At 36.4% G+C, this 25,064-nt stretch overlaps 2 protein-coding genes and 1 pseudogene across 3 annotated transcripts in view; 2 read left to right on the forward strand and 1 right to left on the reverse strand.

The window, feature by feature from the left end:
• The window catches only part of LOC129880565 (agamous-like MADS-box protein AGL9 homolog), a 64,874-nt gene that overhangs the window by 28,303 nt on the left and 11,507 nt on the right, over window positions 1-25,064 (forward strand). The window lies entirely within an intron of this gene.
• LOC129873895 (agamous-like MADS-box protein AGL9 homolog) lies at window positions 2,489-16,463 on the forward strand. Its single transcript, XM_055949086.1, has 6 exons — window positions 2,489-2,901; window positions 5,131-5,209; window positions 15,873-15,940; window positions 16,030-16,129; window positions 16,289-16,330; window positions 16,425-16,463. Exons 1-6 carry the CDS (start codon window positions 2,717-2,719, stop codon window positions 16,461-16,463), a joined length of 513 nt encoding a protein of 170 aa, XP_055805061.1. The 5' UTR covers window positions 2,489-2,716.
• LOC129881246 (5S ribosomal RNA) lies at window positions 21,481-21,599 on the reverse strand (annotated as a pseudogene).

Below are 25,064 nucleotides of genomic sequence, written 5' to 3' on the forward strand. Positions count from 1 at the left end.
TTAATCATTTTGAGTTCGTCCCTAATTAATTAATAGTCCATACATGATCAACGTCATGTACAAATTTACAACGATAGACAATATTATTATTTTTTACCAATTTTCAACTGGTCAATGACATGAATAGAAAGATCCATTTCTTGGCTTATCGAGATTCTTTAGTGAATAATTATACTAAAGAGTTTATTTTTCTTGAATCATTTATGAGTACGTAGTAAGATTTGTCATATAGAGTAAGACTAAATTTTCAACTCAAAGTGTACAGTTCAGTTTTTATTCAAGTTTCATGATTAAATTATAGTTGTCGCGTTCAAATTGAAAAAGAATCATTGGTAAAAGTCGATGCTCTTACAAAATATTCTCTGTGGGTGTGCTCCGCTTTGCGGGGAGGGAAATCTTTTCTAAAAAAGACCTTTTTCTACTTATTTTCTTAAATTAATATGTATGCAAAAACTATTTCTAAAATTATTTATATATAACCTAAATAAATAATATGAGAGGCGTGATGGATAGGGGTTGGTGGGTATTGGGGCCACATAAAGTGAGGTGAAGATGAGGTGTGTTGAAGTGTGGGGAGATCTCAATCAATATGGAATGTAACTTGTACAACCTGTTTTCCTTATTTTCATTGAAGAAGTCATTTTCTTCATTTTTAAGTTACTTATGTTCTTAGAGAAAATATTTTTCAAAAATTTTGACCAACCAAACATGAGAATAATCAAAAATATTTTTCTCCATACCGAACACACCGTTAATTTGTATTGTGGACTTCTTTGTCATTAGTATCATCAGTGCGCTAGATGTAGAGAGCGCTTTAGCCCTCAGAGACTTTTTGGCACGAATCAATATTTAATCGGACTCGAACGTAGATATCGAACACTGAATGAAAAATCGAATAAAAAAATAGTCACCTCTTGTCATTCAATGCATATCAAATTAGATGAAGACTAATGAGATTGTTTGTCCTGATATTTTTCACTACTATAATAAGATGTTGTTATTGATTGCATATAATATAGTGTTAAATGAAAGTCGATATTTTTTTTAAAAAGAAATCAACTGGTACAGTGAAGCATAAATGATACTAATAATACATATCTAAAAAGTTGCATATTTAAAGGATCGTTTGGTAGGATGTATAAGAATAGTGTTAAACATGACGTATTAGTAATACCTTTTTTTATGACAAGGAAATCCGCAGTCACTATCAATTGGGTGCGCAAAGGATAAAACTTCTGCCGCTTCTATGCAATATCTCACAAATTACACAGGAGAGGTAAACTGCATTAGGCAAGCTCGGTGCGATGAACTGGACCTAGAAGGCAAACTCTTTGTTTTCTGCTGGCAAGGGGTTTCAAACTTGAGACCTCCAACATGGAAGTCCCACCCCGAAGGGTTGGTATATTAGTGATGCTTGTAATAGTAATATTGATATTAATTATGCTTGCATTATTTATGCTGAAATTGCAGTCTCTTATTTGATGTATTAAAAATAAAATGCAATACATATTTCAATTTTTTTTATTTATCTACAAAAATATCCTCCACAAATACGATGAAAAGAATGTGCAAAAGATTTTGAGTAACAAGAGTATGCATTTGACCGTGTTAATGTATGCATTAAAATTCCTTACATTGATAATATCATGAATTTTCATACTCTCTCTGTCATATTTTATGTGTCACCCTTTCTTTTTTAGTTTGTCCTACAAAGAATGTCACCTTAATATAATTAGAAACAACTTTACTTTAAAATTCTTTTTTTACTCTTAATAAAATGATTACAACTATACAAATATTTAAGGATTATTTTAGACCATAAATTTTAAAAATATTTCTTCTTTTTCTTTAACACGGTGCCAAGTCAAATAGTGATACGTGAAATGAATACAGAAAAAATTATAGTTATTTATTCTTTAATATCAAATAGAGTGTATAACTAATACTCTCTTTAGTTATACATAATTTTTTTTTAAAAATGTATCAACAAAAAATACTACTAATACAAAACTAATGCACTCTATCAATCCATCATATAAAAATAATCTCTACACGTAAGTCAGTTGTATCTAATCTGTTTAGTCACTATGACATCAGATAACATATCGAGACGTAGCATTTAGGGTACCCATTTACACATCAGGTTTAAGATTTCCTACTTACCAAACACCTCTCCTGCACCAAATCGTTTCTTCAATCTGCTTCAGAAATAAAAACAAACTGAAAACTAAAGAGAAACTTGAATGCAACATTTTATTTTGATTGCTCATCCAAAAAATTGTAAATAGACAAATAAAAATGATCAAAATAGTTTAGGGTCTCAGAGCATATTCCTAAAAGAGAGAGGAATTCAGTGGCACAGTAGGAAAATTAATTTTGAATAACTATAAATCAAAGAACAAAATAAAAACATAGCATCAAATAAGACAGAAAAAGTGTAACATGACTATCTCATAATTTATTTTTGTAAATAAAATATTATACACTTTATTAGATGAGAGTTAATTGGTAGAAATCCAATAAGAAAAGACTAGAACAATTTGTTTAACAGTAACTCTTATGTAGGAGTACTGGCGTGCTTACTATGGCTATGTCTATATATACATATTGCATATGTATCTATAAATGCATGTATATATAAAAAGATTGAAGCAAAGAAAGGCGTGAGAAGAAAAAGGGGTTTTGTGCTTTTGTTGTGGGAGAGAGAGAGAAAGAAATGGGAAGGGGTAGGGTTGAGCTAAAGAGAATAGAGAACAAGATCAACAGGCAAGTGACCTTCGCTAAGAGAAGAAATGGACTTTTGAAAAAAGCTTATGAGCTTTCTGTTCTTTGCGATGCTGAAGTTGCTCTCATCATCTTCTCCAATAGGGGAAAACTCTATGAGTTCTGCAGTAGCTCTAGGTATATCTTTAGATTTTACAACCAAAAAATACTTTTGAAATACATTACGTATAGCTATGTATATCTACTCTTATTTCTTTCTCTTTCTAGATTCTGTTTCCTTCTTGCTGTTTTGAGATCTAAATGAGAAATTTTGTGACAAGTGATTAACTATTTCTCTTTTTTTTTTGGTGTGTGTGTGGAATAAATTTTCCATTTTTATGAATATTTTGGAGTGTATAGGACTTTGTGCTTGTAGGTGTTGTTAGATCTGCAAGAGGAAACCATGAAAAGAAGATAAATTTCTATATCTATGTTGAATTTCTGCTCTGAGGGTTGTGGTTTCTTGCTTGTTAGTCTCCTCCATTTTGTGTTCTTTCTACTCGATCATTTCAATTGGCCTTTTTCTTCTTCTTCTTTCCCTTTGACCACTTAAACCAAACAGTATTTTTTTCTTTGCAAAAAAGATGGTCTGATCTACTTCTTGTTGATATCTATAAAGCTAAACAGCTAATTACTGTTTCTTATTGTTGTATCTTCCTTCTGAATTTTCTTTACCTTTGAAGAAGAATTTCTTGAACCTCATGTTGCTTATTAAGTTCTATTCTTCATCTCGAATTCACTTGGGATTTTTCATTGAAAATTTTCCATCAATAAATTTAGGGTTCACTGTTCAATACATCAATAAAGCTTTTGGATGGTGTTGGTCACAAAGTTCCAATCTTTAGGACTTTTACAACCCTACTTTTTTATTTTATCTGGATTTGCTTTTAAATTTCTTTGTTTTGATCATTTACTTTTGATGGAAGTTCATCTTCAAACTTGGATTCTCTGGTTTTTTCTTCTTCTTAATGCTTTTCCCTAGCATCTTTTTTTCACTTTATAATTTATTAATTTCAGTCTTCTCTTGAAAACACTATTTTAGACCATCAAGAAGTCGGAATATCTCTCCCTCTCTTCTTTTTCCTTAAGAGAATTGCACTTGATATGGGCTTATTATTTAATCTAATTATTGATCTCTAAGTTGTCTTTTTCTTTGATCAGTTGATGAAACAATCTTATATCCGGTTACAGGAGAAGTCTTGTGGTTTAAAAGTAGATTTTTATAAAAGGAAGAGAAAATAGTCTAAAATTCCGTTGATCTATACCTAAAATTTTAACTACACACTCCAACTACACAAGTATCTATCACCTTCCTGAATATTTTTTTTAATGTATTTTATACACCTTTGAGTGCTGACCTGTCATGGGAGGTGAGAACACCTCCCCTAGGCGTGTTACAGGAGGAAAAAATAATTCAAGTTGCCCAAAATTACATACATGTGTATATCCGCCTAATTTTTGGGAAAACATATTCCCAAAAGTCATTTTCTCCAACATTAAATATCATTGCTTCTTCCCCACAATTTACATTTGATTTTCTTCTTCAATTTTTTCTAATTTTCTTCCAAAAATAGCTAGGATTTTGTCGTTAATGCTACTTCCTACTTCAAATCTTAAAGTTAGGGTTTGTAATCAGCTCCAATTTCTTATTTAGGGTCTTTAATTTTAATTTTTCTCTAAATTCGTTAAAATGGCAAATGAAAACTTGAATAAGCTTTGTATGGATGAATCATACCCAATGCTCCACGATGAAGTGAGATGCAAACGCAAAATTTTATTAAATTTGCAAACTTATGGGTCTAAATCAATGGGTGAGGGAGATGAGAAAAGAGAAAAGAGTTGGGTCTGAATTTTTAGGAGGAAATAGAAAGAGAGTATTAAGGGAAAAGAAAAGAATTCGCGTGGGTGGATCTAATTTTAAGTGGGACCGTGTGTGTATACACAATATTCATTATATTTGGTTTATGTGGACAAGTCAGCATTCAAGGCTGTATAAGATAAATAAAAATAATGTTCACGGGGGTGATAGAATACCTGTGTAGTTGGAGTGTGTAGTTGAAATTTCGGATATAGATTAGGGGGGTTTTAGACTATTTTCTCTAAAAGGAAAGTAGATCTATCAGAATGTCTTTCAAAATTTACTTTACGTTACTGCTTTGTGTCTGGATCTGACTAAGATTTTGGAAATAGCTAAATTCTCAGGTTTTTTAGAGTTAATAATGTAATACCATGTTGATAAGATGAAAAAGGAACATATTTTCTTCATAAGAAAAAACAAACACTACTACATTCTCTTTTTTTTCTTTTTGAATTTTCTAATTTGTTATTTTGTGAACTGAAACATCATATGTTTGTGACAATGAACAGCATGCTAAGGACTTTAGAGAGGTACCAGAAGTGCAACTACGGAGCACCAGAAACGAATATATCCACACGAGAAGCACTGGTAAATGTTAATATTCCAACTTTTTCTTCCACAAATATTACTGAGTATTCTTGGTATATACATAATTACAGTGTAGACAGGACTTAGATCTGGTCTTTGAAGGAATCAAAAAAAGGAGGGACTGGGTAACTGCTGTTAATTTCAAGAAAATTTCCACCTCTGTGTGCAAATATGATTCAGAAGGAACTATAGGGTGAGTAGCAATATTATCTAAGGGAAAAGATTCTACGCATTTATACAAGTAGCAATGCTTAACATAACAAAGTTATTTATTACGACCCGATACCTCAGGTCATGGATGACACCTATTATCAACCCATCAGTAGGTAAGCATAACTCCACAGCCCGGAACCATAGACAATGGACCATCCTAAACGGAAGGAAAGAAGCAAAAAATAATAATAATAATAATAATAATAATAATAATAATAATAATAATAATGATAATAATAATAATAATAATAATAGTAATAATAATAATAATAATTATAATAATAATAATAATAATAATGAGAAAAGAAGAAGAAAAACAATACAATAAGATAACCATCAAGACCTGATATCAGTCGATAATCGAGCCACTAGACCAAATAAGGAAGTACAAAGTTTATAGATATACAATAATAATAATAGTAATACAGACTGTCTCCGAATATGAAATAAAGACTGATCCAAGTCCATCATAAAAGGAGATGGGCAACTCTGAACGCCAAGAGCTCACCCAAGTCTCCAAAAACCAAGAGTTGCTCCGCACGATATCCAAATCAGTAGTAAAAACCCGTACTATGATATGCAGGGTGTAGAAGTGTAATATGAGTACCAACAAGTGGCACTCAGTAGGCATCGACTGACTGAGCTCTAAAGATAAAACAAGTATAAAGAACATGTAAGTAAGGAGTGTATATCACCAATAACTAACAAGAATAATAGGGAATCCTACAATAAGAACATCTGAAAAAAGGGGGATGATAGAAAACAATCAAGGAAACAAAGGACGTACCTGGTGGCGCTAGCCCAAGACCTAAACACGACAACACGCTACGAAGGGGAAACAACTAAATGACAAAGTACTAACAAAAGTAAGCACAAATATCACATAATAGCCCAAAGGACTATATCAACTAAATTCCTGCACAAAAGATAGATAAGTAAGAACAAGGGCAGCAACTACCTTCAAATAAGAGACCACCCTTTATACTGCCACAAATTTGCAAATAGTAAGACAATACCTCCCAAGCCCCTGTGTACTCAAAAAGTTCACTCACAAATAGGTAAATCCGTACGACATCCGGCCATACTACCGACAGATACAAACAACTATGCTGGTGATAGACAATGCATATATGCATAAAAGTAATGTAAAAAACCAGTAGTACCATCTATGCCCATCACCTCATATAAAGATATATACACCTATTTCCAGTTTCGACCAGGAAGTAGGACCTATGCACGTCTATGGAATCGTCATGCGGGGCTCGGGAACGCCCTTATATACCGCCTGGTCTCGATTTAGGTCTTTTCTCAATCTGTGACATGAACGCATCCTCGATGCCTCGAATTAATATCATAAAATGAGTGCATCCTTGATGCCTCGAATCAGTATAAAATGACCGCATCTTTGATGTCTCGAATTAGTATAAAAATGAGCGCATCCATGATGCCTTGAATCAGTATAAAATGAGAGCATCCTCGATGCCTCGAGTCCACTGAAATAGTAGTAAAATGGTAGTACGACCCCCCATTCAAAAATCAGTATAAAATAGTTTGAGTTACAAGCCAACTTTCTCAAATTAATGCTAGAACCAATACATGCACCGGGGTCGAGTACATCCGTGAGAAAAAATTAATCCAATGCAATGCATGTCATCACCAGCACCCAAACAACAGGCACAATCACACACAATAATGACTCTACAAGCACCCTATCCTCTAGAGCATACAACAAGGCTCACAATTCAACCAACCTCAAATCAAGGCCTAAAGGTCAACTCTACTCCTCTAACTCAAACACAACGCCCAACAAGGAACTCAACCCTAACTGGGTAACAAGGAAGAGGAGAATATCACCTCGAGATCTATAATCACAGATAGCCCTGCCAAACGGCAATAGGAAAGCGTACGGGATTCTAACTCTAAATCTAGAAATAGAGTCCAATAGTAATTCACAAGCCTAACCGGGTGTAAATCTCTACACCAAGGCTTTAAGAGAGGTGCTATAATAGCGAAGGATACTAAGTCTCATAACGTTCGGCCAACAACGGCTACATCAACTAAGGATAAACTCCAATCCAATTCTGAGGCGCTAATCCTCCATCCACATAAACATCAAACAATTAACCTAAAATAGGCTAAACAGGGCCAAACTAACACATAATTAATAAGCTTACCAACTAGACGACAAATCTCATAAAGGCAACCTAGCCTAACGATCACACCGGGACAAAGAACCAAAAATCTAGGAAATAAGCCTAACCCATCACATACAATCCAAACCATAAGCAAAATATACTAAACAATACCTATTGAAGCTCAATCAAAGAATAAGAGACCGTGGCCTACCTCGAAGCCGAACATGCGCGCTCCAAGTCCACTTCCTGATAGATTTTCACTCCGTAATCAACTCCAATTGCCTCCACGTAATTAAAATATAGATCACCTCGTCAATACGAATGTTTTGACGCTAAAATTATATTTTTTAGAGACGAACCCAAAATTGGGTCTAAATTAGGATTGTGGGACCTGCAATGAAAATCTCAAAAATGACTACGTGAAAATGTCTTAAATGCATTATTCAGATTGTACCCCAAAATGAGGCACAAATCGATGCTTAAAATGACCCAAATAAGCCCAACATTTCAAAACTCCAGTAAAGCCATAACTAAGCTTTGGCACCCCATTTGGGAAGATTTTACCTCAAAACGTCATCTTGCATGATTTTCCAAACATTCCAACACATAGCCACAATAAAAATAAAATCGTAGCACTTGGAATCTCTCAATTTGGAGCTCTATAGCTCCCAAAATCGCAAAAAAGGGAAGAAATCGGGGATGTTTGCTTCACTGGTCTTAATTAAAAGACCAATGAATTGCTCTCCCTGAACGTGGAGAAAGAGTCCGTGAATGTGGAGGCCCTCCCAAGGATTCGCGAACATGAAAAGTCCACCATGAAAGTAGAGGGTTAAGCCATCAGGCTTCGTGAACGCGGTAGGGAGAATGTGAACGAGGCATGGACAACGCGAATGTGGAGGTTAATGTCTTAGGCTTCCGCAAACGCGACCCCATGTTCGCGAATGCGGAGACCAAGATCCTTGGCTTCCGCGAACGCTGTCCCAGAGGTGCGAACGTGAAGACCAAAATTGGTCTGCACCAGCTGATGCATATCAGTTGGTTTTGGACATTTGCCTAACTCCGATAGGGTGCTCGAAATTTGTTTGGAATCCCGTGCACACAAATGGACTATGCTACCCCACTAAATTCGACATTTTAAAATCAATGGCGTAGTAAAAAAATTTCATCAAAGGTCGTCTCGTTAAAATGTGGGTCCTATACCCAAGCATAATTTTTGCCATTTCCACAAGACTGCTCGAAATGAGAGCGGAAGTCTTGGAACACGAATAAAAGGTCGTTCGAAATCAAACTTGTCATTTCGGAGCTAACCACACTGATGAAATTTCAATCTGAGCATGTTTTCGAAGAATGTTGACCAAAGTCAACCTTAGGCGAAATTTCAAAGGCTAAAACGCCAAATGGCTTCAAATTCGCACCAATTGCCTTGATATTCATGCCGACCATGCTACTAGTCTAATTTGGCCATTTCGAAGCTAATAGAACCATCGAAATTTTGTTCTAAGGTCATTTCATGGAGTTTTGACTGAAGTCAACCATTCAGACTCCAAGGGCTCCAAAACAGGGAAACGAGCATAAAACCCAAACAAACGACCAGGCAACCGAACTGTTAGTGCCAGTAAGTCATAAATGGCTTGAGGTCACTACAGAAAGCTCTAAACATTAAAAAGATCGGAGAAGAGCAAAAATGACCTTGAGGGTCAATACATTATTACATCCTGCAATAATCCCTATTCATTATTTTGAAAGGATTATGGGGTTTAAAATCAATTAAGGCAAGAAAGTACAGATCTGTTGGAGAAAGAAGAAAGCAGATGAAGAATGAAGAAGAAAAATGAGAAGAAGAGTGAAGAAGAAGACAGAAGTCTCAAGAAGACTCTTCCACTTCTTTTGATGATATGATCCTCCACCACGTGGCCTCATCCTGTCCCTACAAATGGATTCATCCTGTCCATACAACACAACCAAATTAAAATATGACTATGCCCATATAGTTATGGGTAAATAAAATAAAGTAATGACAAGTTAGAATAGGACAAAACCAACCCATTTCTCTTTGTCTATATTACAATTGGTTGCAGAAACTTATGTATAAGTACATGTATATTTTGATGAAAATACACAGAAAATTCTCTTTATCTTCAACTTCTGATTCTCTAAAATCATTACATGGTATCAGAGCACCTCTAAGCTCCATCCAAATCTGTGTCAAAACATCAAAGTCATCTTCAAAATCCCATAATGCCTGAAACAACTGAAATCAAATCAGACAGTGGTGAAAAAGGAATCATATATGAAAACAACCATCCCTATTACTTAAGCAATTCAGATTCACCTGGTATGACTCTAGTCAACAGTGTTTTTGATGGAAGAGGATACCCAGGTTGGAGAAGATCTATCCTTCTATCTCTATCAGCCAAGAGAAAACTTGGTTTTATCAATGGAACTTGCAAGGTTCCAGACCTGAGATCTGCAGATTTTGAGCAATAGAATTATGTCAATGACATGATTATATGTTGGATATCAAATGCATTATCTAAGGATATTGCAGATAGTGTAATGAGTTCCAAAACTGCAAAAGAACTTTGGGACAGCCTGGTGCAGAGATTTGGCAAATTAAATGGTGCCAAACTCTATCATCTGCAAAAGGAATTAACAGGATTAGTACAAGGCAATAGTGACATTGCAGGTTACTTCACCAAGGTTAAGAGATTATGGGATGAATTAGATGGGATGAATGTGATTGCCTGTTGCTCATGTGAATGCACCTGTGATGGGAAAGCAAAGTTAACAAAATCACTGGAAGATCAAAGATTGATTCAATTTCTAATGGGACTGAATGATATATATACTCAGGCAAGGGGAAATATACTTATGATGAATCCATTACCTGGAATAGATGTTGCATATTCCTTACTTTTGCAGGATGAGAACCAAAGGGAAGTATATGCAAACACAAGTGTCACTTCTGATTCTGGATCATTTATGGCAGTAGGCCAAGCAAACAAGCCAAACAACAAGTTAATTGCTCAGTTTGCAGCATTCATAGCTAATGGACAGGGAAGATATGCACAAAGGCTCAGATATCAACCAATGCACACCTATTAGAGATTGCAAGAGGGCTGATGTTTCAATCCAAATTACCTATGTGCTACTGGGGAGAATCCATCTTAACTGCTACTCATATCATCAATAGGCTGCCATCTAGTGTTCTAAAGGGAGTTACACCTTATGAAATATTGCTTAGACAGAAACCAACCTATGATCATTTGAGGAATTTTGGGTGTCTGTGCTATGCTTCCACCCTGGCACAGGGAAGAAACAAGTTTGATGAAAAGGCTACTGCTTGTGTTTTACTAGGATATCCTTTACAACAGAAAGGATATAAATTGTTGTCTCTTGATAAAAGGAAAGTGTTTGTATCTAGGGATGTGAGATTCCATGAATCACATTTTCCTTTCAACTCATCTGAGAACTCACACACACCTATTTTTTTCAACTCCCTCTCTTCTTCATATCATCATTCTGATTTATCACTCCACAATCACTCAGCCCAACCTGTAAATGATTGTTCCTACCCAGTCACACCCTCAGAATCTCCACATAATGCCTCTGGCTATAGTCCACATCCTGAATCTACACGTCCTAATCTGTCACTGAGTCCCTCTCAGCAAACCCCTACTGAACAACCTATATTACCACAACTTGAACATGCTTATCCAAGCTCTACTACATCAGATACTTCCCCTCCTGTCCCTATAACAGCTCTACCAAGAAGGTCTGGTAGAATATCTCATGAGCCTGCATATCTAAGAGACTACATTTGCAATAGTGTAATACTCACTGATCTTGTGTAATACTCACTGATCTATGGAAAACTTTCTTTGATCACTCTCCTAAGGCTAAGCGATATGCTTTCTCCTCCTTATCCCTCAATAATCAGCAACTACTCCATTCCCTTTCCAATGTTACTGAGCCTAGTTGCTATCACCAGGCCTCTCAACATCCAGAATGGAAGGAAGCCATGAACTCAGAGATTCAGGCCTTGGAGACCAATCAAACCTGGGATGTTGTCTTGCTACCTAAAGGAAAAAGAGCTTTACCCTGCAAATAGGTATACAAGATAAAGCATCTCTCTGATGGTAGTATTGAAAGATTAAAGGCACGACTAGTTGTGAGGGGGGATATACAAAGGGAAGGTATAGATTATAGAGAGACATTCTCACCTGTTGTGAAAATGACCACTATACGGTGCTTACTTACCATTGCTGCTAAGAGGAGGTGGTCTGTTTCGCAACTAGATGTAAACAATGCATTCTTGCATGGTGACCTCCAAGAAGAGGTCTTTATGAAATTTCCCCCAGGACTGACACCTCCTAGTCCTAACCATGTCTGTCTTCTGAAAAGGTCTCTATATGGTTTAAAGCAAGCTTCACGGCAGTGGTATGCTCGGCTTGCAGGAGCTTTGGCTTTCAAAGGTTATTCCTCTTCTTTCAATGATTACTCTCTCTTTTTTAAACACACTGGGCCACTAATTTCCATCCTAGCAGTGTATGTCGACGATATTCTTCTCACAGGAGATGATTTGCATGAACTCGAGAATATCAAATGCTTCCTCAATATAGAATTCAAAATTAAGAACCTGGGAGAAATTCACCACTTTCTTGGCATGGAAATTTTACGCGAAGACCATGGCTTCATTGTCAATCAACGCAAATTTGCCATGGATCTGCTTCATGACTTCAATGTCTCTCATCTGCCTGCAGTTCATTCTCCACTGGATCCCTCCTTCAAGCTTCGCGCAGATGATAGTCCTCGCTTGGATAACCCCACCCTTTATCGATACTTGATAGGCAAGCTGAATTATTTGACCAACACTCGCCCAGATTTGTCATTTGCTGTTCTTGCTCTGAGTCAATACATGCAACGACCATGTTTATCACATTTCTCGGCTGCTTTACGAGTTTTACGATATCTGAGCTTAGATCTGGGTCAAGGCATACTACTATCTTCCAATTCATCCTTTTCTTTACTGGCCTTTTGCGATGCGGACTGGGCTTCATGTAAGGATTCTCGTAGATCAGTTAGTGGATTTTTCATTACCCTCGAAGGTGCCCCCATCTCTTAGAAATCGAAAAAACAAGCCTCCGTCTCCTTGTCCTCCGCAGAAGCAGAATATCGGTCCATGCGTCGTGTTGTCGCTGAACTCACTTGGTTGGTTCGTCTTCTTGAGGACCTTTCTGCTCCAATTTCGCTCCCAATTCCGCTGCACTCTGATAGTCAAGCTGCCATCCATATCGCTCGAAACCCAGTCTTCCATGAACGCACCAAACATGTTGAATTGGACTGTCATTTTGTGCGCCAACAATTTCAATCCGATCTGATTACTCTTTCCTTTGTTCCCTCTAAGGATCAACTTGCCGATCTATTCACCAAACCCCTCTCTGGGGTTTCTCACCGTGCGCTTTTACACAAGTTGGGGGTCATGAATCTCCCCTCCAACTTGAGGGGGGATGTTGGAGAAAGAAGAAAGCAGATGAAGAATGAAGAAGAAAAATGAGAAGAAGAGTGAAGAAGAAGACAGAAGTCTCAAGAAGACTCTTCCACTTCTTTTGATGATATGATCCTCCACCACGTGGCCTCATCCTGTCCCTATAAATGGATTCATCCTGTCCATACAACACAACCAAATTAAAATATGACTATGCCCATATAGTTATGGGTAAATAAAATAAAGTAATGACAAGTTAGAATAGGACAAAACCAACCCATTTCTCTTTGTCTATATTACAATTGGTTGCAGAAACTTGTGTATAAGTACATGTATATTTTGATGAAAATACACAGAAAATTCTCTTTATCTTCAGCTTCTCATTCTCTAAAATCATTACAAGATCTAATGTTAAAGAAAAATATTTTCAATTAAAACATGTGGAATTTCATGAGATATTGCAGAAGTTTGTGCAGCTTAAATTATGTCTATTCACACTTTCGCCTAAGACGTAATGGTCGTCGAAGAATCCGGGCATCCATCTAAAACCTGAAGGGAGCACCAGGATAATATAAAATTATTTGGGAGCTATTAGACAAACAGTGAGGAACAAGTGCATTCTCTAACCTATTATACGAATAGGTAGTTCATTCCTGCCAAATAATACAAATTAAAATCATAGTAAACAAAGGCAACATATTCGATCATATAGACTCGATGAGAACAAATCATGCATTTTCAAAATTCTGAAGACATTTGGATGTCTAAAAAGCAAAGCTACATTATGGGTAGCCGAAAATTAACCTTTTTATTATTAAAGGCTATCTTAGCAGCTGAGATTTTGATCCGTGTTTTTTAAGTAGTAAGTGAAGGATTACATCAACTGAGATTTAAGTTACTTTTTCTCCCAGCAGAATGTGATGATCATACCATTTTTTTACAATTGAATAGTAACAACAATCTTCTTGTAGTATATTCCATGATTGGAAGTATGTCATTTTGTAACCGAATTTACTTGCCAGTGTGGCACAATTGTTGGGAGCTGATCCATATTTTTGTCGAACATGAGATTAAAAAAGGTCTTTCTAGTGAACAAGAAAATAAAACTTACCAAAAGAGGAATCATCAAATACGGAGTTAATATATTAAAAGGTCATTGAATTATAAGAATTTATTCAATAAAGTCATTAAACTTTGTTTTGTATCAATAAAATCACTCAACTTAAGACTTTTATTTTTTAAAATCACTTAACTTCATTTATCATTATGAAAAGTTTAACATGGTAAAATTAATTATTTTTTATGTCATGTAAGCTTATAAACAAAATTTTAAAAAATATGCTTCTTATTCTTTTTATTGGCATGACTCTTTTTTGTAGATTTCAAGTACAAGATCCTTGAAGTGTTATATTCAACTCTAATCGTAGTTGTAATATTACAAAGTCAATGCTAAGTCTTGTACTACTATAATGTTCTTGTTATGTTTTCTTATTATCATTCATAATGCATTGATGGTAAGTCTGACTTGCTATTTATCTTTGAAGGTAAAATCTTTTAGTATAGTTTTGTAGTTGGTTATCTTTTCTATTTAGTTTGAGGAATTACAAGAATATCTAGTATTTCTTAACGCTTTGCGAAAATATAAATGGTAAAATTGATAATTGATCTTATTAATACCACTTATTTAAATCAATTTATAATAATTCAATTTCTAATTAATATTTAAGTGTGTTCAATTTATTTTAAAAACAAAATAAAGCAACAAATTAGGGTAGGTTGTCTTTGAGTTTGAGTAAATGTTGTGGAAGCACTAACTAATGCTTGCATTAGGTTAGGATGTTTGTGTATGTCACACACTTTGGGGTGCTACTCTTCTTTGAACTTTACTGATACAGAATATTTTGTGAATCGAGTTATCCTATAATAAAGCCACATATCCTAATTTAATGCTTTTAACCTTATATCCAGCTTTAATTCCTTAGTGAAAATGAGAATTATTTGATTCAAAGTTGAGAACATAATTATACTCTTTACAAGAAAATGACATTGTAATAACACCCAACGAAGAAATCCATTGTTTAAGATAAAATTTAAGCATTGAATAACCTTAAAAATCTTTCAAAATCCTCTTCTTCTTTTTTTGTGATGATTATTTGATTCAAAGTTGAGAACATAATTATACTCTTTACAAAAAAATGACATTGTAATAACACCAACCAAGAAATCCATTATTTAAGATAAAATTTAAGTATGTATAACCTTAAAAATCTTTCAAAATCCTCTTCTTTATTTTTTTTGTGATTGAGAAATAAAGAAAGAAGGAGAAGAAGCATAATTTTTTTTTGTTTTAATTTTGTTTATTTGTGGAGTCCATGTTTATATGGCATAAAAATAATTTATTTTGTTAGGTCAAATTTTGTTATATATAGTTGATTGATTTATTAAAGTAAAAATTAATAAGTTGAATATTTTATTAATACAAAACAAACTTCAATAACTTTGATATATAATTTATCATACTTCAATTACATTTTAAGACATTAACTCCAAAGAATGATAACAAGAATAACTTCCTAGAGACGTAAACTATGAAGGTGCTTGCAAGTCGCTAGAGAGTGTTTTCTAGAGACATTGTTGGAATATTATTAAACAATGCTTGGAAAATAAAGGTGGGGAATTGGCAAAAACAAGGTAAAGTAAACTTCACATATGACAAACAATTGACACCGTTCCATTATAAGCACTTCAAAGGTTCACTGCAGTCCATAAGCCAAAAAAACATGTAAAATTAAGCATTTAAATGTTCTATTACTGTTTATGGTCATAGGAAATTAGTAGCCAGCAGGAGTACTTGAAGCTTAAAGGACGTTACGAAGCATTACATCGATCACAGAGGTATATGATAATGGTATTAAGAAGAACGCTTCATTTAATTTGTTCATGCGATCTTGGAATAAGTACTCTTTTTGATGATTTGTCAATAGGAATCTTCTTGGCGAAGATCTTGGTCCTTTGAACAACAAAGAACTTGAATCACTTGAGAGGCAGCTCGATATGTCGCTGAAACAGATCAGATCAACTCGGGTAAATTCACATATAGCCATCAATAACTACTAATTAAAAAAAAAGAAGCTTTTGATTAGAACTGGTGTGGAACAAATCGTTTTTATTCGTAAAAAAAAGTTGATAGCCCTAGATTTGTTTCGGTTTGATTGCACTGACCACTAGTTTCCAATTTTCCAGACTCAGTTAATGTTGGATCAACTTATAGATCTTCAGAGAAAGGTAATACATTTATTTTGATAATTTATGTATTAACAAATATAATCTTTGAACAATATGCCTTGAAGAGGTGGTTTTGATAGACTAAATTATGCAGCATGAACAATATGCCTTGAAGCGTGCTGCAGATATATAGTTTCTACTTGATCTATTTGTTTTCTGCTTTCTGTTGTTTAAACTGCTGTAGTAGGTGATTTTGATAGACCAGTATTACTTTTGGTATCAATAATATGTTTATTTGCCAAACAAAAAAAAGTCTTTGAGTTTTCGTACATATATTCATCACGATATGGTAACCTTTCATATGGAAGGAACATGCATTGAATGAAGCCAACAGAACCTTAAAACAAAGGGTAGGTGCATTTTCTCCATCTTTCTCCTTTCTTGGTAGTGCATCTTGTAACTATAGCATAAAGAATAATGGGTTTCGTGTAAGTGCATGTTGCGATAAAAGTTAACAGCATCAAACAATGAATGTAATATGCAGGCAAAGTCTTCTGTGTTGATACTTCAAAATAGGCTGCTACAAGACTCTTTAAATAGAAAACTTCGTAAATAAAAGAGCACGTTCATTCACCTAAAAAATCTGAATCTAAAAAACTGATTTCACTAGTCTTATAGCCTACAGACTAGGAAACAACTTATTGACTGCTAAACAAATGCAACAAACTAACTACTAACCCACAAAGCCGGTCACGTAGCTGACATTCCCTCCCTTAAACTGAAACATCTTTCAGTTTAATTTGAAAAAACCAAGATGATCACGTAGCTTTAGGAATGATACTGATTTTAGGGGCTTTGTGAACATGTCTGCAATCTTCTCTTCAGTTCTACAATAAATAAGGCTAATCTTTGCATCCTTAGTTAGATCACGCAAGAAGTGACACTTCACATCTATATGCTTACTTCGTCCATGTTAAACTGGATTCTTTGAAAGATTAATTGCCGAAGTATTGTCACAATAAATTGGAGTTGGTATTTACTTCTTAAAATGAAGTTCCTCAAGAACATTTCTCAGCCAAACAACTTGACAAGCACATCATGTTGCAGCGACGTACTCTGCCTCAGTATTCGACAAAGTAAAGATAGGTTGCTTCTTTGAAGACCAAGAAATAACTCCAGACCCCAACATAAAAACATATCTTGATGTACTTTTCTGTCCTCAATATTTCCAGCATAATCACTATCAGTGAAACCAAGAAAATCTCCAATTGCTTTCATCTGATAAAAAATTTCCAAAGTCACTAGTACCATTCAAGTACCGCAGGATCCTCGTGGCAGCTTGTTGATGCATTTCTGTTGGTCTCTCCATCAATCTGGTAATAAGACTTACAACGTGCCTAACATCAGGCCTTGTTGCCGTTAAGTACATCAAGCTATACCTATTACCCTGCTCTGTCTACTTTTCCTTTCCATTTTTAACTTTATATGTCAATTGTACTTCAATTCCTCACCTGACATATATCTTTCATGCCTTTGCTTACCTTCTTCTATCGCTGTTGTCCTTCTGCTGAAACCATAGGTTAGTATGAGGAATTTCATTCCCTATGACTCGTCTCTATCGCACGATCTTAGATGTAAAAGAAAGGTAACATCCTAAATGTCCTACAGCCTCTTGTTTATAGATGTGGTGCACAACACACCGATAAAAAAGACTCTACTAGACACAGTCTGTAGACACTCTAAGGATGAACTTCTCTAATACCACTTCTATCACGACCCAACTTCATAGGCCATGCTTGGTGCCTGAGTTTGGCACCCATGCGTACCCTTAGCCCTACTTAGCGTGTTAGTAGAATAAACAAAAGTAGAAATCAAAAAGGGGTCGCTAGAGAGTGCATGAGAACAAATATAACACAGAGGGCCATTAAGGCCATCACGGAATACAAAGCCTAAAACATATATACATAACCCACATCAAAAGTCTACAGACCTCTACAGAATGCTAGGCTGGTCATATGACGGGACAGGGCATCGTCGTACCCCTGAATAAACAAACATATATATCAAATGACCAGTATCAAATAGGGCGTCTAGTCTTTATTCTATAACGCCTTTCATTATACGAAATGAGGGGTCGTGTGGCTGCAACCAAAAGCATCCATATCCCTTTTAGAATTCATTTAGGCCCTGGAACAATACATTACACCCCTCCAGCAACAACTCACTCAAAACTATCAAAATGTGAATTCTAGACAACTTATTGTTTTACCTTGTCGCTTCGTTTCGAAGGGGTAATGGAGGGAAAAAGGATTTACGTCCTTCATCAAAGTTATAGACATGTGTCTTAGGGTTGCATATATCGAATCATCCCTACATAAATTCTGTACAAAAAGATATGCGCAAAACACCAACAGCAGTCCGTGTAAGATTTTCAAAACCAAAATCTGGGCAGCACCTCCTCTACACTTCATCACCCTTTTTCGAGAAGCTAAAAGCAAAACTGGATTTTAAAGTCTAAATTAAAGTTATATACCTATGAAATAATTTTCCAAAACATATTGAATCACCTGAAAAGAAGCTATACACAAGAAGTTATACCAATATTACTAACAACTGTCCTCTCCAAAAATGGGTTTGTTAACTAGTTTTTAATGTTTTTCCTCTTTGTTCTTTCAACTTTCTCTCAAGTTCCAAGCTGAAGAATTAATTCCATAGACATCGTAAGATACATTTATACACCTCCACAGGGTTGAGGAATATCATAGATAATTAATTCACGGAGGAAAATTGAAGAACTTACCTTAATTTCTTAGAAACCATGGCTGCCCCTTTCTCTTCTTCTTATCATGTTTTTCTCTCTATGTTTTGGGCTGATTTTTGACTTCCAAATGACTTAAAAGTCATTAAAATACATATATATGGTACCTTAGGAAGTGACACGTATCATCCCCTATGGGTGACACATGTCAAGCCCTTATTGGGCCACGGATCCACCCTTAGCCTCCAAGGTTGCCACGTGTCCTTGGTGGGGCCCACCCCCAAGTAGGTGGGTCACCTACTTGAACCCAAGCAGGTGGGTCACCTGCTGCCATGTGGCACTTTCCTAAGCTGCCACATGGCACTTCCTTTTGCTGCCACGTGTCTCCTTCTCCTCTCCCCCGTGTGTTCGTAATCTCGTCTTGTCTTAAGAACCGATGTAATCTGCACTACGTAAGCTTGATATATCCTTAAGACTTCCCCCATTTAGAACATTCGTCCCCGAATGTTAAATAAATTTCCTTAAGACTTTATACGGATCATAGGGAGATTCCTTTCTACTGGAATAACATACATTTTCATCCAAGTAATTAATATAGGAGTTCTAGGACTGGGGTTATCTGTAGACATCGGGAATAGGTACGGACACCTGTGTTTCATGTCTTCTTCAACCTCCCAGGGTATGTCTTCGTAATCTCATCTTGTCTTAAGAGCCGATATAATCTGTACTACGTAAGCTTGATATATCCTTAAGCAACTTAAGTGTATAAGACTCTTAACTTAGTGTCTTACGTAGGTAAATCGAGTCCTACGACTCATTTCTTAGCCTCCAACTCTTTCCGGATTCTTATAACTCTATTTCCAACCTTCCTTCTCGCGAGGTATCACAATCTTCTTTCCTTAGAGTTGTTTGGTGCGTGTGGATAGTAAGGGTCTCATGGATACTTTCAAGACGATTAGGGAAACATGTCAAGGTTCAAAAGTGCGGGGTATAACAGACTTCCCCCCTTTAGAACATTCGTCCCCGAATGTTAAATAAATTTCCTTAAGACTTTATACGGATCATAGGGAGATTCCTTTCTACTGGAATAACATACATTTTCATCCAAGTAATTAATATAGGAGTTCTAGGACTGGGGTTATCTGTAGACATCGGGAATAGGTACGGACACCTGTGTTTCATGTCTTCTTCAACCTCCCAGGGTATGTCTTCATAATTCTTATTCTGCCACAGTACCTTGACGAAAGCTATGTCCTTAGTTTGCAACCCATTTAATCTGCTGATATAGGATAGAAATAGGTTGCCCCTCGTAGGATAATTCCCTGTTACGTGGACCTCTTCCACGGGAAATATAGTGGGAGCGTCGTTTACATTCTTGCGGAGCATTGATCTGTGAAAATCGAATATATTGTTTTAAATTGGATGGTAGGTCCCACTCATAGGCAGCTTTATCTATTCTACAAATGACCTGAAAAGGATCAATGTATCTCTTTCTTGCCGACTCTAGGCTTCTAATCGATAGCTTGTCCTGGATTAAGCCTTACTTCATCAATAATTTACTGGATCCCCTCTGGGACTATCCATTAATCGAAGGGCAAAATGTCGTACTAAGATTCACTTGTGTTCCCAATCCTTACCGTAATGATCTCCAGTGATTAGCCGTACGTTGAACTTCCCCGTCCAAGATAATAGATGTGGGAACCTCGTGAAATCTTATTGTTTCCTTGCTATGTCATCTCGTATAACCCTTAGCTGAATATACCTTCCTAATTAGAAGAAAATGGGTTAATTTTGTCAGCTTATCTACCATAACCCATATGAACTTATACTTCCGTAGAGTGCGAGGTCAGCCTGCACTATAACCTACATTAATCGCCTTCTATTTCCGAGTCAGGATTCCCATCCCCCGCAATAGGCTATCAAGCCTCTGATGCTCCTCTTCGTTTAAGCCATTATACAACTCCTCTTAATTCAACTTGTAACACGTTAGGTATGCTATCTTGCTCCTTTACTCAGATCTTCCTTCCAGTTTTATTACCACACGTTATACTGTAATTCTTACACAAATGTGTGTAGGTACGTAGAGACACTCAGAAAATGCTTTAGTGTCGCTATACTAGTGGCTTACCTCCTTCGATCGAGGTCAGGGCTCTGCTATGGCTTTTGTCCTTAATACCGATTATATCTTAATAGTTCTGCCTCAAACCATCTTACACTTTTCTTTAATAGATTCTAAATATGGAAATCATATTGCTATTACTGACTTCTTTTTATCGAGTAATCATTTTACCTCGCTCTTAGTATGCCAATGTTCATAAGCTGCACAACTATTCTTGTGCCATTTTCACGAGGTGCGTTGTATTTTAGTCATAATCTTTTCTGCTCTTGGCTTACTCTGTTCTATATGTGTCATTGTACTAACACGCCTTTATAATCTCTTTTTGTCATACTTGTTTCGCACCCTTTTTCACTTCCCAGGGGTCACCCATCCCAGTGCTACTCTTACCCAAGCACGCTTAACTTCAGAGTTTTGACAGAATCCGGTGCATTAGTGCAGGTATGATTGCGTCCATCCCTTATGGGGTCTCGTTTGAAGTTTAAGCGTTCCCATTTACATACGATAGCGTCAGTTGATTTTCTCTTACGCTTGTACTTCTCTTGTCCACTTCCCCCCTTTTAGGGTGTACCTATGTCATCCTCCATTTATTTTTAGCTATTCACACGCGAATGATTCTTACTCCAACATATTTAACGTACTGCACCATATCTACATCTTCTGTTAAATCTTCCATACATTAGGTTGCCTTTATAGGAAACCCTAGCACAATCGTGGGGTGCTTTAGTATTTGGAATATATCGTATAAAATCTCATCTAACGATTGATACTCGAGTAATATCCATAATGTAGCAGTGCATTCAAAGCCACATTCCATTCATCCCAATCAATAATTAGCGGGGGCTCATAATTGGTGCAAATTCCCCATTCTAGTGTACTTATACTTTAATGACTTATGTTCCAAGCTTCGTCATTATACTAACTTTATTCTTGTGGATTCAGCTTATTCTTCTAATAACCTCGCAATGCAGCAGTTGTTCTGCAAATCAACATACCCTCTCCTTGCAGGATCTCCCTAATCATCAAGGTGGAGTCACGTATATTAACTTCGTTATGCCTTCTGAACTTTCATCTTTTTCATGTGCTTCAGGTTCCCTTCTAATCCTGCTTAAAACCATATTAACTTCGTTGTAGTAGGGGCCTTATCTTATTACTCTTTCATTATACTATACTTTCAATTCGTAATTGTCTATCTCCCTTTTTGTTCGGTACTCATACTTAATTAATCACATCTATCTTGAACGCCTATATTATAACTTCTCTATTATTCCCCCAGCTCATTTCCATTTTTGGTTGGGCGCAAGGAATTCCATATTACTCTTTATTTCCTTATACTAGCTACCCTTTTTGTCATCACACAACCTTTATTCGAAACTTTCCTTACTAAGCTTTGCTTATTCTCACAACGGTTTTTGTTATATTCACCAGGTACCCTGTCACATTCAGTCCCATAGTATAACACCACTTGACTTTCTTCACGGTTCTTACTATGGGCTACCTACCTTTCTTAGTTAGTATTATCCTTAATATTTCACAAGCTGTCTTATTAACATTTCATATCCGTCACAATTCTTTATCCCTCGTACTCTTGTCTTAATTATACTGTTACTTCCTTCAACTATAACTTGTCATAGTTTATTCCTATGTATCACTTCAGGCGATGCCTTACTATATCGTTTTATCCCGATTTATTAGTCCTTTCTGAGTCATTTTCTTTGGCTTATAGGTCCTTTCTAACTTCATTCTACTATTCCAGTATCGACCTCCTAGTTTCTACTGCTATTAACTCAGCAATTAACTTATTTCTCGAGGTCAGCCATACTCATTTAGTCAAATCTCATCATTGTTGCGAGAATAACCTTTCAAGACATACTACAGCCCTGTATCTTATTCTCCTCTTATTTCTAGGAAAATTTGGGCAGAGTTTCCTCTGTATTTCTTACTATCTCAACAGCTGCACATAGAAAATACCAACAATGCCTCACAGGGCACATAGATATATATTCGTATCATATCATATCGCAGCCATCTAGGGCACACATATATATTCATATCATCTCATATCACAGCCACACAGGGCGCCCACATTAGCAGTATGAACATGGACTTACCTCGTATGTCCCCTCGAACTACACCTGTTGCACTTTCCTGTATAATTTTCCTTTCATTTTCCAACTTTATATATCAATTGTATTGCAACACCTTACCTGGCATAGGTCCTTCGTGCCTTTGCTTACCTGTGTGCTTCGTACCATCCTATATTGTCAGTTACTTTCTTCTATTGGCATTGTCCTCCTGCTAAAATCGCAGGTTAGTATGAGGAATTTCATTTTCTATGGCTCGGCTCTATCGCACGATCTTAGATATGAAAGAAAGTAACATCCTAAATGTCCTGTAGCCTCCTATCTATAGATGTGGTGCATAACACACCGATAAACAAGACTCTACTAGACACGGTCTGTAGACATTCCAAGGATGAACTGCTCTAATACCACTTCTGTCACGACCCAACCCTATAGGCCGCGATTGGGGTCCGACCTAGACCCTCTTATGCGTATTTATCAGCTACACTTAAGTTGAACCATGTGTGATGTGATACTATACACAAAAACCTTAATAGTTTAAAACTTTTTCATGTACCTGTAGCCTCTTTCATTCGTATCATATCATGAAAGGGAACGCGCCGACGAGGCTGCCATAACATAAAAATATTTACAACATGCCATATAAGCACAGTCAAAACAACTTATAAACAACCCACATCCATATGTCTACAGACCTCTAGGAATAGTAACAACAACATATGGCAGGACAGGGCCCCCGCCGTACCCCTGAATGTACAAATATATACATTAAGTGACCAATATAAAAAAATAGGCTCTAGAACAGTGAAGCACTTCCGACATAGCTAAGAGGAACTCCTAAGTTGACAAATCTCGAGAATGAACATCTGTACCTGGGAGCATGAAATGCAGCCCCCCGAGAAAAGAGGGGTCAGTACGATATATGTACTGAGTATGTAAAGCATAACACATCGTAACTGAGGCCATAACTGAAATAGGGATGCAGGGGACAAGTATAACAACTTAACGAATTACTGTACTTGCACCTTAGGAAACGTAAATCATATACATCATCATATGTTGTGCCCGACCCTCTGGTAAACTCGGTGTCATAAGCATTTTCTCATATTCACATGTCATCATATCATTATGTATTTTATTTCATCATATCATCGTATACGGTATCATATCATCGTATACGGTATCATATCATCGTAACAGTATCATATCATCATATGCGGTATAATCTTATCATGTATGTCATCGTATTATATCCGGTTCACTACAGGGCTCAGGGTCGCAAATATATCACTCTAATCTCATATGCATGTCTACATAAAGTATCCGGCCCCTTTAGTGAGGAACTCGGTGAATGGAGTAGTGTATGTCTATAGCGTACTATCATAATATACATATCGTACCCGGCCCTCTAAGGAAGGACTCAGTGTTCCTTCCTTATTTTAGCACATAAACTATCATATTACAGCCGGCCCGGGTCTCGGTGAATAATCGTATCTTCATAACATATAACATATATCACACCTGATGTATGGAATCGTTTCCTCGTGCGTGGAACTATACACATCCGGCTTGGGATGCGGTGAAAGAAGTGGTAAAGCTGCGCCCGACATAATATCCGGCCCATCGTGGGACGCGAAGAAAGAAGGGTTACAGCATGCACGAGTAGAGTAATGAGAAACTATATGCAACTAAGTCACCCTCTGAGACTCAATGAAACACTCAAGTGAACCATCACCTGAAGACCAGGAAGGTACTCATCCGAAGTGCCCTTTAGATGTCATTAGGGGTTACATCAATTAGGGCATCAGGAATCACAGACATGCATCAAGACAATGC

This window comes from Solanum dulcamara, chromosome 2 (assembly GCF_947179165.1).
Source record: "Solanum dulcamara chromosome 2, daSolDulc1.2, whole genome shotgun sequence".
In the NCBI taxonomy this organism is placed as follows: domain Eukaryota; kingdom Viridiplantae; phylum Streptophyta; class Magnoliopsida; order Solanales; family Solanaceae; genus Solanum; species Solanum dulcamara.

Excerpts from the sequence above, each read along its gene's own strand:
- LOC129873895 (XM_055949086.1), top strand. The coding sequence starts at position 2,717 with ATGGGAAGGGGTAGGGTTGAGCTAAAGAGAATAGAGAACAAGATCAAC. Across the intron at positions 15,941-16,029 it reads GCATTACATCGATCACAGAG|GAATCTTCTTGGCGAAGATC; the intron begins GTATATGATAAT and ends ATTTGTCAATAG. Across the intron at positions 16,331-16,424 it reads TTATAGATCTTCAGAGAAAG|CATGAACAATATGCCTTGAA; the intron begins GTAATACATTTA and ends TAAATTATGCAG.